Source organism: Brassica napus, unplaced genomic scaffold (genome assembly GCF_020379485.1).
Source record: "Brassica napus cultivar Da-Ae unplaced genomic scaffold, Da-Ae ScsIHWf_1054;HRSCAF=1482, whole genome shotgun sequence".
Taxonomy (NCBI): domain Eukaryota; kingdom Viridiplantae; phylum Streptophyta; class Magnoliopsida; order Brassicales; family Brassicaceae; genus Brassica; species Brassica napus.
In genome coordinates this window covers 41,323-54,947 of record NW_026014482.1, presented here as the reverse complement: position 1 = coordinate 54,947, position 13,625 = coordinate 41,323, and the positions used below count along the sequence as shown (strand labels likewise).

At 38.8% G+C, this 13,625-nt stretch overlaps 4 protein-coding genes across 5 annotated transcripts; 3 read left to right on the top strand and 1 right to left on the bottom strand.

Annotated features, from left to right (window-relative positions):
- Positions 1-901: 901 nt before the first annotated feature.
- LOC106406479 (oxygen-evolving enhancer protein 3-1, chloroplastic-like) lies at positions 902-2,012 on the top strand. The gene is made up of 3 exons (XM_013847153.3): positions 902-1,290; positions 1,392-1,687; positions 1,772-2,012. The coding sequence occupies exons 1-3, from the start codon at positions 1,002-1,004 to the stop codon at positions 1,868-1,870; spliced, it is 684 nt and encodes a 227-aa protein (XP_013702607.2). The 5' UTR covers positions 902-1,001; the 3' UTR covers positions 1,871-2,012.
- A 161-nt stretch (positions 2,013-2,173) lies between these two features.
- On the top strand, positions 2,174-6,074 carry LOC106406672 (pentatricopeptide repeat-containing protein At4g21300-like). 2 transcript variants are annotated; one of them, XR_007330235.1, is made up of 3 exons: positions 2,174-5,087; positions 5,203-5,355; positions 5,434-6,074. XR_007330235.1 is itself a non-coding variant. In XM_048771180.1 (2 exons), exon 1 carries the CDS (start codon positions 2,535-2,537, stop codon positions 5,085-5,087), a length of 2,553 nt encoding a protein of 850 aa, XP_048627137.1. In that variant the 5' UTR covers positions 2,174-2,534; the 3' UTR covers positions 5,203-6,074. The 2 variants fall into 2 exon arrangements, 1 of the variants encoding a protein (XP_048627137.1); XM_048771180.1 differs by having other exon boundaries at positions 5,203-6,074.
- Positions 5,070-5,918, bottom strand: LOC106406673 (protein DESIGUAL 3-like). The gene is made up of 3 exons (XM_013847376.3): positions 5,735-5,918; positions 5,447-5,652; positions 5,070-5,363 (listed from the first exon to the last, which is right to left on the bottom strand). The coding sequence occupies exons 1-3, from the start codon at positions 5,831-5,833 to the stop codon at positions 5,162-5,164; spliced, it is 507 nt and encodes a 168-aa protein (XP_013702830.2). The 5' UTR covers positions 5,834-5,918; the 3' UTR covers positions 5,070-5,161.
- A 5,024-nt stretch (positions 6,075-11,098) lies between the features above and the next one.
- LOC125595403 (transcription factor DYT1-like) lies at positions 11,099-13,346 on the top strand. Its single transcript, XM_048771181.1, has 3 exons — positions 11,099-12,538; positions 12,632-12,829; positions 12,908-13,346. Exons 1-3 carry the CDS (start codon positions 12,281-12,283, stop codon positions 13,169-13,171), a joined length of 720 nt encoding a protein of 239 aa, XP_048627138.1. The 5' UTR covers positions 11,099-12,280; the 3' UTR covers positions 13,172-13,346.
- The last annotated feature ends 279 nt before the right edge of the window (positions 13,347-13,625 follow it).

Genomic DNA, 13,625 nt, shown 5'->3' with positions numbered 1-13,625 from the left:
ACATACCACCGTGGAAGGCACGACCTCCATTGTCTTTGATGTTGATTTTGAATCACTCATTTCTTCGGTGAAACTTCTTCAATGAATCAAACCTGGAGCTATGATACCAAATAAAGTAACCAAGAACAAAGGTGTAACCCAATACGATAACACATTCAACCCTAGTTCTAGGCGTTGAACACAATAGTTTTAATAAAGAGTTCTTCCTTTATTAATGTTTAGAAAACTTCTCAAAAACTAAACACAAGCTCTTATCTTTCTTATGAGATCATCTTACATTAGATCTCCTTATATATGTAATAGGGATCCTTAACTTAACCTATTACACAACGAATTAGGTCTTTCCTTTTTCCTAATTCTAATAGCTTTAATTAGTTATCCTAATTCCACTTAAGGATAACTTACTTTTCTAGTTATCCTAATTACACTTAATGATAACTTCTTTTTCTTTGTGCATTCCTTTTTAGCAACGTTGAAGCTTATCTCCAACAAGATCTTGACCGGAAGCAACAGGTTATATGTCACAGTTGCGTGTTTTGTAGTCTTGTGTTAAGTGTAATGTTCTGTAAGCAAATGAAACATGGAGAAAGCTACATTGCTAAGTCAACAAGCTGTTCCATAATCATATAGTTTCGAAATAAATGTTAGTAAACCAGTTTTAAGAGGTTACAGTAGAAGAGAGTTGTGTCAAAACCCACGAGAGAAAATTTTTTGAGCACAAAAGTTCTGATAAATTTCAAAATCATCAGGTTTATTTGGGCCGATGAACTAAAATAATGGGCCCATTTGCCCATACTGTTTTAATCTCAATCCAGCATGGCCAGACACAAGGAAGAATATGATGACACGTGGCTGTAAACCAGTGGTTAAAACGATATCCAAATACTCGAAAGTGCAGATAAGGTGTTCTTTGTCCGAAAACGAAACCAACCAACCATATATATTCACAACCAATAATCATCACATCAACTTTCGTCTCTAAGAAACAAAATAAATAAAAAATGGCTTCGATGGGTGTTGGCTTACGTGTCACATCTCCTGCCGTTCTCGAAGGAAGCGTGAAGATCAACGGCTCTAGCCGTCTCAACATAACCGGAAGAGTGACGGTGCCTCAAAGATCAGGACTTGTCGTCAGAGCTCAGCAGAGCGAGGCGGCGCCAGAGACTACTCGAAGGTCTGTGATCGGGCTCGTGGCTGCTGGTTTAGCCGGTGGCTCGTTTGTTCAGGCTGTCCTTGCCGATGCTGTTCCGATCAAGATCGGCCCTCCTCCACCTCCCTCCGGTGGTCTTCGTAAGTTAAACTAAACTGATTAAGTACTATTCAGAGACGTCGTCTGATTAGGACAGAGAGACAGGTAGATAACACAATGTGTGTGTTTTGTTGGTGAGCAGCTGGGACGGATAACTCAGACCAAGCAAGAGATCTGAGACTTGCGTTGAAGGAAAGGTTTTATTTACAGCCATTGCCACCAACGGAAGCTGTGGCTAGAGCCAAAGAATCTGCGAAGGAGATTGTGAATGTGAAGTCACTGATCGACAAGAAAGCTTGGCCATATGTTCAGAACGATCTCCGTCTCAGGGCTTCTTATCTTCGTTATGACCTTAACACAATCATCTCCGCCAAATCCAAGGATGAGAAGAAGTCACTTAAGGAACTCACCGGGAAGCTCTTCGATACCATCAACAACGTAAGTTTCTCACCTCACTCATAAGCTTATTTCAGTAGATTACTTGGAAAGCAAGTTTGTTGATGATTGATTATCTTTGTATAGTTGGATTATGCGGCGAAGAAGAAGAGTACTCCGGATGCTGAGAAGTACTATTCAGAAACTGTATCTACTTTGAACGATGTTCTTGCCAAGCTTGGTTAACCATTTCAATGTTTGGATTTTTCTTTGTAAATCTATTGCTTCTTGATTTTTGTTTCCTGAGTACTTAAACTCAAATCCCTGAATCCGAATTTGTGTTTCAAGTTCTTACCCTTAAAACAATGGTAAATTTCTTGTGTATGCATTTGCTTTGCCTCCACCAAATAAATACTAAATTTAAATTTAAATTGTACATTTCTTTAAATCATACTCCATCAGGTTAAATTTATAAAGATGTGCAATATGTTAAATCATAAATATTAAATTAAAATTAAAATCGTACATTTCTTTAAAAAAACGTATGTTAGGTGTGTAGTTAAACAAGACTTGTCGATGAAATTTGTCTCCTTCTAGCTTAATCCTCTGTGATTAGAGCAGATTCTGTAGTCAGTGCCAGTGATATAACTTTAATTGGGCCTGAATAGTGCGGACTCAGAGGCCCATCTCTCATTTTTCATGTCACGTGTTTGTACTCTACTTCTCCCTCTACCCTAATTCACCGCGCGCCACTTCTCCGTCGTCGTCGAGGGCCACTCGCTGTCTCAGTGAGTTCCCGATGACGAAATTGCTAATTATTGGTTCTTCTCTTCGCACTATTCTATCTCCCTGTCTCTGCTGATCGGAAGCAGACATTGATTGAGCTTCTACGTCGTGATTTCTCCGACCTATGAGTATCTCCTCCGTCGCTAAGCGGTTCTCGCCACCGATCGTTTCCCTTTCAATCCGACATTCGTCTCAATTACTCGGAGAATCTCTCCCTCGTCGCCTCACATTGCTTCTACGATCATGCTCCGACCCAACCCTCCTTCGTCAAGGCAAGCAAGTCCACGCCTTTCTAATCGCTAGCAGAATCTCCGGCGAAAGCTACATCGACGAGAGGATCTTAGGGATGTACGCAATGTGTGGAAGCTTTTCGGATTGCGGCAAAATGTTTCACAGACTTGATTTGCCACGTGGCAGCACCAGGCCCTGGAACTCGATCATCACCAGCTTCGTTCGAGTCGGTTTAATGAATCAAGCTTTGTCTTTTTACTTCAAGATGGTGATGTTTGGAGTTAGTCCCGATGTATCCACTTTCCCTTGTTTGGTCAAAGCTTGTGTTGCTCTGAAGAATCTCAGAGGGGTTGAGTTTCTCAAAGATACGGTTTCTCGTCGTGGGATGGAGTGTAACGAGTTTGTGGCGAGTTCGTTGATCAAAGCTTACCTCGAGTACGGAAAGATCGATGCCTCGAGTGAGTTGTTTGGTAAAGTAGGGAAGAGAGATTGTGTTATATGGAATGTGATGCTTAACGGGTATGCAAAGGGTGGAGATTTAGATAGTGTTGTTAAATGGTTTAGTGCGATGAGGATGGATGAGATTAGTCCCAATGTTGTTACTTTCGATTGTGTTTTATCGGTGTGTGCCTCTAAGTCGTTGATTGATCTCGGAGTTCAGCTTCATGGTCTAGCGTTTGTTTCCGGTTTTGAATTCGAAGGCTCCATCAAAAACTCGCTTCTATCTATGTATTCAAAATGTGGGAGGTTTGATGATGCGTGTAAGTTGTTTCGGATGATGTCTCGTGCTGATACGGTGACATGGAACTGCATGATATCGGGATATGTTCAGAATGGGCTAATGGAAGAAAGCTTAGTTTGTTTCTCTGAGATGGTATCTTCACGTGTCTTACCTGATGCCATCACGTTTTCTAGTTTGCTTCCATCAGTCTCTAGGTTTGAGAGCCTTGAGCATTGTAGGCAAATTCATTGTTATATCGTGAGACGTAGCGTACCGTTAGATGTCTTTTTAACGAGTGCTCTTATTGATGCCTATTTTAAGTGTAGAGGTGTTTCGACGGCGCGAAAGATTTTCAGACAGTGTAACTCAGTCGATGTTGTTGTCGTCACGGCGATGATCTCTGGGTATTTGCATAACGGCTTGGTTACCGATGCATTAGAGATGTTTAGGCGGCTGGTTGATGTAGAAATAAGTCCAAATGAGATAACTCTGGTGTCTATTCTACCGGTTATTGGCGGTTTGTTAGCATTGAAACTCGGGAGGGAGCTTCATGGGTTCATCATCAAGAACGGTTTCGACAAGAGGTGCAATGTTGGATCTGCTGTTATCGACATGTATGCTAAGTGTGGAAGAATGGATCTTGCTCATGAGATTTTTAGGAGACTCTCCAAGAAGGATATTGTTTCGTGGAACTCGATGATCACACGCTGCGCTCAGAGCGATGATCCGAGTGCGGCTATTGATGTTTTCCGTCAGATGGGAGTTTCGGGGATAGGTTTTGATTGTGTTAGTATCTCAAGTGTCCTCTCTGCTTGTGCTAGCGTATCTTCACAAAGCTTTGGGAAAGCTATTCACTGTTTCATGATAAAGCGTTGTTCACTTGCTTCTGATGTGTATAGCGAGAGTACGTTGATAGGTATGTATGCTAAATGCGGAAACCTTGAATCCGCAATGAACGTGTTCGAGAGGATGGAAGAGAAGAACATCGTTTCGTGGAACACCATCATCGCTGCGTATGGAAACCACGGGAGGTTAAAAGATTCTCTCCGTCTGTTTCGTGAAATGGTTGAAGACAACGGAGTACGTCCTGATCAAATCACGTTTCTTGAGATAATATCTTCTTCTTGTCACGCTGGTGATGTGGACCAAGGAGTTCGTTTCTTCAGATCCATGACTGATGATTACGGAATCCAACCGCAGCAGGAGCATTACGCTTGCCTTGTTGATCTGTTTGGACGAGCTGGTCGGTTGAAAGAAGCTTATGAAACCGTTAAGGGAATGCCGTTTGCTCCAGATGGAGGAGTCTGGGGAACGTTACTTGGAGCCTGTCGGCTTCACAAGAATGTTGAGCTTGCTAAAGTTGCTTCGAGGAGGTTAATGGATTTGGATCCGGGGAACTCTGGTTATTATGTTTTGATTTCAAACGCACATGCTGATGCTGGAGAATGGGGAGGTGTGACTAAAGCAAGAAGTATAATGAAAGAGAGAGGAGTTGAGAAAGTCCCCGGTACTAGTTGGATCGAAATCAACAAAACAAACCATTCGTTTGTCTCCGGCGATGAAAATCATCGTGACTATTCACATATGCATTCTTTACTAAATTTACTTCTCGAAGAGCTGAAGCTAGAAGGCTATGTTTCACAGCCTTACCTTCCAATGCATCCACATTCATCGAGAAAACTAAATCCAGCAGAGAAAGGAATGGTAGATGCAAACAACGTATAGGTATATTATATATCTTTTAGTCAGATTTAAACATTGGGTTAAGTTTTATGAAAAAGTGGTCTACAAATTTTTATTCAAGCATGGCCAGTGTGTGTCTGTTCTCGTGTTGAAGCAGTTGCAGAGATGTAGTAAGCAACAGCGAAAAGCCCGTGAATGAAACAGAGGATTCCTCCTATGGACAGAACCCGATGATGTGAAATCCCACAACCTCTCCTCGATCTTGAGTTTGCCATCGTCCCTACGATCAACAGGGAGAATGCAATTGCCAGTATGATCCTGAGAAACACACAGAAAAAGGATCTTTAGTCATATTAAAAAGGATTCACACATTGTTCTGTTTATGTAGTGTTTGGGCTTACCAGGAGAATATCAGAGAAGCCACGGCGAGCTGTTTGTTGGCAGAGGATTTTTCAAGGTCTTGTCTTGACACAACACAGAGACATCCACCTAGAAAATTAGCCGTTACATGGGCTAACACCAAAAGGATACATGCAGCTAAGCCGTAGTTGAAGGCGGAGTGACTTGGGTCTCTACACTCGAATATCCACATCTTCAAATGCTTCACCTGCATCTCCAAATAATCAAATTAGCGAAATCTGCAACTACTATAGAGTTTTGGTGTGTGTGGGTGTGTGTATGTAATGTACCTTATTCTGAGCTAATTCGGCTTCAATGCCAAGAATGCCAGCTGAAACATCCATGGCTAGGATCAAGATGCAGATGAAGAGCCCTACATTCCTTGACATTTTTCCTTCTTACAGCCTTTGATCCGCAATGAAACAAGTTCTTACCAGCAAACAAAGAAGAAGAAAGGGTTGTTGTTGTTGTTGTTGTTGAAGTAGAAACTTGCCCTTTGTATTTATGGGCGGATAGAGTTTTAAGCTTTACACTCTCTAGGTTGGATGGAATAAGAATAAAGTAGAACATCAGTTTCCTTTCTTGCATTTTTAGTAAAGATCATGTTAGAGAATAAAAGTTTAGCTGTGATCCTTGACGTAAAAACTTTTTTTTTCCATTGATATTTGAACTTTTATAAGTATTTTAAAGGACACATAATTCACAGAAATTATTCTAGAGAAAGTCTAAATATTTTTCGAGGCACTAATGAAAATTTATTAATGGCCATGTCCTCAAAAAGATCTCTTTTGGCCAATTGCTTAATTGTATGCTTTTAAATCCAATTGCTTAACTGTATTAGTGTTCTTTATTCCTGTCTTCCATGTTAATATTTGAAAAACTTTTTAATATTCGGATTCTTAACAAAGCAGCCAAGCAAAGAAGAAGAAACTTTTGCGGTTGGAAACGCTTAGTTCTCCCCAAATATGCGTCTTTCAGTCGCTTTGACCCAATACATTAAGATGGGCTGAATGGGCCAAATAAACAAGCTTCAAACAAAGCTAATAACGTCTCGTTGTCCATGTCGTGGCTAACGTCAAAAGAGTAACGGATTCTGCAAAGCACGAGAAGGCGGTGATGACATGTCTGATATTATGTGTTTCTTTGATGCTGTAAGAAAGTAAACATTTGTGAGACTACTGTGATATGGGATCTTTCTACTGTGATATGGGATTTTGTTAAGGCATTTGATGAAGCCATCAAAGATGGCGTTGATGTATTGTCGGTTTCAATAGGCGTGGGCGGACCTCCTTTTCGTCCATTTAACGTTAACGACATTGAGCAAAATCTTGAGATTGGGTCGTTCCATGCGATGACTAAGGGTATTCCTGTTACAGCTGGAGCTGGTAACTCAGGCTCTGAAGCTTACACTATAGCCAGTCCCGGCTCTTGGGTAGGGCAACATGGGCGGTTGCCCAGGGTCCATGAGTCCATAATTTCTTTTAGTGTTATTCTATAGGTCCTTTTTAATTGGTTTGATTATTAAAAAGGCCCATAATTAACTAAATCTAATCTACTTACAAAAAGACATAACAACAAACAATCTGTGCGCTTATTATCATCAAACCCGGTTTAATGAGGACGCAACCAGTACACCTGCTCCAGAGCCCACCTAAATATGATATGATGTACCATTCACTAATAATAAAGATCCAGATTTATATTTTTTTTTAACAACATGACAGTTTTTTTTTGTATTTTTAATGTTGATTTTAGACAAAATTTAAAAGACATAATAATCAAAGTTTTTAAACCTTAAATTGCAAACCAAAATAATAAGTTTAGCTAATTGTTTTTAAAAAAGTTTAACATTCTCTTTAATAATTATATTAAATTAATTAATTAAAAGGTCTTTGAAATTTTTTTTGCCCAGGGCCTTTCAACAAGTTAAGCCGGCACTGACTATAGCCTATAGGTAATGTAGCTCCATGGTTATTCACAGTCGGTGCAACCAGCCTTGACCGTACTTATTACGTAGACATAACTCTGGAAACAACTTAACCTTTATGGTATGTAATAACGTTCTTCCTTTTTTTATAACTTGTTTTTTTTTCAGTGGTGTTGGAAACTTACTGTCTTTATAAAACTTGAAAAAGTTATAAACCTCTAAACTATTAAAGTTTTTATGAAATGTTTATGACCTCTAAAATCTCAAAGACTGTTGTGCTTCCTAGTCACATACTAGTATGTTAAAAAACTGATCGTTTGTTTACTGCTCTGTGTCTCTTCAGTTCGCCAACGGTTAGAATAAGTGTTGGTAAAACGTTCGTGGGACATCCTAAATCAACTACAGCTGCAGGATTCTCATGTAGAGGGCCTAGTGCACACCCTCTCCTGCCATTCTCAAGGTTTTTCTTTTCTTCTTGTTTTGGAATCTTGACTGTCGTTTCAACAAGGCTGATATGTTAACGTTGCAGCCTGATATCGTAGCCCCTGGTGTGTTGCTTCTATCAGCTGACATTAATGACAACCAGGAATACCAATCAGATTTCGCTATAACTCAAGGAACATCCGTTGCCACTCCCGTTGTTGCCGGAATCGTCGTACTACTCAAATCTTTACACCCTGACTGGTCTCCTGCTGCTTTAAAATCAGCTATCATGACTACAGGTTCTTGAAAACCAAACCCTTGTTCTCCTTGCAGGGCCGGCCTTAAAATTTTGGGGACCTGTGAAAATGTCTATGCGAAATTTTTTTTTTTTATAAATTTGGGGGCCTAAAATTTTTTTTGGAAAGGCTTATGTTTATATAATATTTTCAAAAATTTTGGGAGCCTGTTGCAAATGTTTGAGCCAACATGGTCCAGGACTGGCCCTGTCTCCTTAGCTGAAAAAATAAATAATATTAAGTTATGTAAACTTCTAATCTAAAATTAGTCGGTGATAAACGGACTGATCCTTGTTACAAGGCTTTCTTTCAGCTTCCGATATGAGACTTTATCCTTAATATATAGGGTCGACCACTTATTTCCCCACGAGAACTATTGTATAGTGCTGTATGTCTCCGAAACTATTGCTTCTATCTGTTTGTCTCCGAGAATAAAGTTCAATTCCTATTTTCTCCCGAATATATAGTTCGAAACCTATTTCTCTCCAATCATCGAATTAGACGGTATACTATCGGTTCCGATCTATGATGTAAACCAGAGCCGAAATAAACCAAAATATAGTCAATTAACCATACCAAAACCCGACCCATTAAAATTTGTGAAAACCCCAAATCACAAAAATCAGTAAGAACCCTAACTTTTGAAATCAATTTTAATCTTTGTGAAGGTGATGGCTGGAGGTCGGAGCAACACGTCTGGAGATTCGAGGGGATCATCGTCTGGTCCTCGGCCAGAGGTGCTGGAAGATTTTTCAGTGTTCCTAAGAAATGTTGGTGTGGTGAGCTAATGGTGACGTTGACGTCCAATTCCGACTAGAATCCATACCAGAGATACTTGCGATGTTCATTTGCGGCAGAGAATAAGGTAATGTAATTGTTTCAGATAGTGCTTGGGATTTTTCTTTTTGATTATCAGTGTTGTGATTGTTTTTAATTTGTAGCTTCAAAATGATAATCACATCTTCAAGTGGGCGGATGAGGCTTTATTGAACGAGGTTGATAGACTTTTACTCATCTTCTGTGTTTTCTACAGCTCCAGAGATTGACGCCATTGATCTCTTATCCATTTCGCTAGCAATTTGGGGATTTTGCGTAAGGTCGGGTTCTGGGTTTACGTTTATGACGTTGGTTTTTTTTTCTTTTTTTAATAATGAGGCTGGATCTTTAATCGGGTTTAAATCAGTCTTAATTGGATCTTAGTTGGTTAACTATCAATTTTAAGTGGTTTACGGTTTCGCTTGAAACAGTAAACCGATATTAAACCGTCTAATTCGATGATTGGGGAGAAATATGTTTCGAACTATATATTCGGGGGGAAATAGAAATATAACTTTATTTTCGGGGACAAATAGATAGAGGCAGTAGTTTCGGAGACATATAGCAGTATACAATAGTTATCGTGGGGAAATAGGTGGTCGACCCTAATATATAACGTCATTCTTTAGGGGGTGTTATTGGTTCATATATTTTAATGGATTTGAAAATACAAGTCAAATCTAGTGTTATTGGTTATGTGATTTTAAAATCAATATTCAAATTCATCGTTATTGGTTATATGATTTTAAAATCTATATTCAACTCAATTGTTATTAGTTTTATGATTTTAAAACAGATTTTAAAATCAGGTGTTATTCAATAATAATAATTTGTTTGAAGATTTGATTTAAAATTAGATTTGAATGGATTTATGAATGATTTTAAGTTAAAAATACAAAGGAGCAAATATTGAGTTGAACCTTGATATTTTGACAAATCTGTATTATTGGTTTTCCTAATATCTTTTCGGCACCAAGTTTCGTATATATGTATTGCATACGTTAATTATAACAAGCACTCACAAAGATAAACGGTAGGGTGCTTGTAACATTTCCAATTAAAAACATTGAGCACTCATCACACTTTTGAAAGTTTTCTATTTTTCCAATTGTCCAATTTCCACATTTTCCTAGTTTTCTATTTCTATCGTAGTGGTCGGTCTATCATAGTTATATATAATATCTACTATACATTAGAAAATTAATACAAGAAACAAACACTTTAAAACCCTAAAAGAGCATCAATGGAAGAATCACAACAAGAACCACAATGTTAGCCGCAGCCAGTTACAAAGACGTTTGTTTTCTGTGTCCATGTAAAGGTAACGAGAACTTAAATGCTACAGTATGGTCTCTTCTATGCATCACATGGCTTTAACAGTTTCTTGTCTGGAACATCCTACATAGCCAATCTTTATCCCTTTAGGGTTAGTCTATTATGTATATACAGAGTGGAGGTTAATTCACTTTCATACGAAGATACAACTTGTATATAATGATGTAAACAGTGATATAAGAACCTGTAGGCACTATCGGGGGATAATAATATTAACACGTTATCATTAGGGTATCTCTCCTTAACTATTTGGCTGATTTACGATAATCCAGTTATTTTGATTTTGAAATCTATATCATTGATTCTGAAATCTACTTATTTGACTAAAATCTATGTATTTATCAAAAATTTCTAAATCCAAGAAAGAATCCTAAATTCATTAAAATACTACAACCAATAACCCCCACTTAACCTAATCTTGCGGTTTCTTGTTTTTGTTGTAGCGTGGAAGACCGATCCATTCGGGGAACCGATTTTTGCGGAAGGGTTACCAAGGAAACTGGCAGATCCATTTGACTATGGTGCAGGACTAGTGAACGTGGAAAGAGCCAAAGATCCATGACTAGTTTACGACATGAACCTCGATGATGACATCTTCTACTTCTGCGCCTCTGGTTACAATGATACAGCAATCACTGTACTCACCGGAAAACCCACAGAATGCTCGTCTCCCTTACCTTCTGTTATTGACGTTAACTATCCAGCCATCACGATTCCAAACCTTCAAAGGAGAAGTGACGGTCACGACTCGGTTTATAGAGCCGTGGTCGAGGCTCCGGAAGGTGTGAAGATTGCTGTTGAACCGGAGACTCTAGTGTTTAACAACAGCACGAAGAAACTTGGGTTTAGGTTACTTCTTTGGTAGCTTCACTTGGACTGATGGGACTCGAAATGTTGTCATTCCTTTGTCTGTTAGGAATCGTGTTTCGATGCTAAAATGTTATGTTATTTTGTTTTCTTTTATCTTTTTTTATAAAAAAAAACAAATAATAGGAAATGTAATCATATGAAATTATTAATTCAGTCGTTTCGTTTTGGCGAACACAAAAGAGAAGAAGAAAACTTTACCGCTGCCGATCTCCCTCCGTGGTGGGCCGTGCTCGTCACCGCCACTATGTGAGGGAGGATCTCCTCCGCCTCCTTAGTTTAATCTAAGTTTTATTTGGTTTCTTGTCTTTTTGGGTGAGGGTTTCCTTCTCAGTCCGGTGAGTGCTAGTTTGGCTCTGTCTCAAGTAGTCTGTGCTTGTCCCTTGGTGGCTTGTCTTCCTTGGTGCGTCGCTTGACATAGTACGGTGGTTGGTTCAGTTCTTGGTCCAGATCTACCGGATCTTGGGTTGATAAATTTGTAGGGTCTTGGAGTCTTTTGTGGCTGTTTCGGTGCTTGGATCCCTTTAGTATCTGTCGGTTTGGTGCGGAGGGGTATGTTTCTTTGAGGCTTTTTTTTTGCAACAGTGAAGCGTCCCGAGGATACTTTGGTTGCTACTGGCTTCTCTCCGGTGAAAAGGTCTGATTTGAGGTGTATTGTTCTTCATCCTGCTGTGTGGTCTGGTGGGTGGACCTGTTTCTGTTCTTTGGTTTGGTTGTCAAGCTCTCATGTGTTGGTGGTCTGTCCTTATTGGAGGTTCATCCTCGTTTCGTTTGGCTATCTCCTTGTAAGCTTCCGGTGGTTCTAAGTTTCATGGTTATTATCTCTTCCGTGCTCTCTTTTGAGCTCTCAGTAATGTGGGAATTTAAGTTTCGAAATTTGCCTGGTTGTTTATGTGCCCCGTGTGTGGGTTTAAGGATCCCTTTTTATGGGTTTTTGTTTCCCTTCTTATGGGATTTAGTTTCTGGGGATATCTTCTTCCTTCAGCTTATGTAGTAAACTATGTATTACACTTTGTTGTTCTAAAATAATCCAATTTGAGAAAAAAAAAAAAGGAAATGTAATCATATTCTCTTTCTTTGACTCTAACTGAAACCACATCAATAATAACAAACTGAGACTAAGATTCTCTCTCTCTCTCTCTCTCTTAACATGAGAAGCAGCTATATAACTCATGCCTTTTAACCATAAACAAGAAAAGAAACACTTCTGTGTGAAAATTATCGGAGAAGAAGGAAAAATAATGGGCGGAGGAAACAAATTTCAAGAACCAGTCAAGATTAACCGTAGGAGACAAGTAAGGAAAGAGAAGGAAGAAGATGAAGTCAATGAAAGCTTCAAATCGCCAAATCTTGAAGCTGAGAGACGTAGAAGAGAGAAGCTACATGGTCGGCTTATGGCTCTGCGATCTCATGTTCCAACTGTCACAAACGTAAAATCCACAATCTTAGATTTTTGTTCATTGTGTGTGTGTGTTTTGGTGATGATAGCTGTAGTTTTTGTTTTTCTTTTTGTTGTTATCCAGATGACTAAAGCGAGTATTGTTGAAGATGCGATTACTTACATAGGAGAGCTTCAGAAGATTGTTGAGAATCTTACAGAGAAGCTTCATGAAATGGAAGAAACTCCTCTTGAGATTTATGAACAACAAACGGTTCATACTATAAAACCTGAGGTTGAAGCTATTGATTTGAAAATGGAGATGAAGAAAACGGGAATCGAGGTTTTTTTTATTTATCAGTCGGTTCTTGATTCCTTTTTTTTTATCTTTCTTGATGATTTTTTTTGTTATTTTGGACAGGAGAATGTGCAGTTTTGTAAGATTGGGAAGAGGAAGTTTTGGTTAAAGATCACAACTGAGAAGAGACCTGGGATCTTTACTAAATTCATGGAGGTTATGTGCCTGTTGGGATTTGAGATCATTGACATTACTCTAGCTACTTCAAATGGAGCAATTATTATTAGTTCCTCTGTTCAGATACTTCAGGGACTATGTGATGGTGACTCTGTTGATCCTCAACAGACAAAGGACTTTCTGTTGGAAGTCATGAGAAGCAATCCATGAGTAATACATCTTGGAACTTTTCTAGCTAATAAAGATTTCCCTTGATTCACAATTTTTAATCCTAGTTTAATGTGAAATGATTCAGATGAAACAGAGCCTCATCTTATCTCATCTGTTTCTGCAAAATGTTGTTAATTAGCCTCTGTTTCTGCCTTAGTCCAGTGTTGATTGAACCTTCTAGTTAGTCCAGAGGCTTCTCTTTTCATTTTCATGTGATGCTGTGACCTGTGATAAACATAGATTGTTGCAGTTTCTTAGAAATTTGTTGTGCTCTATAAGAATGTGATTAATAATTTGGATTTTAATACGGAACTTATGTAAGTGGGTATGAATTCTGAAGGAGAATGAACGACTTGTGAACAAATTTCTCAAAACAAGAGGTGTATCTCAACATAAAAAAAAATTAATGAAAACTAATGAAAGAGGAGAGAGATAAGTTCTCATTTAGTAATAT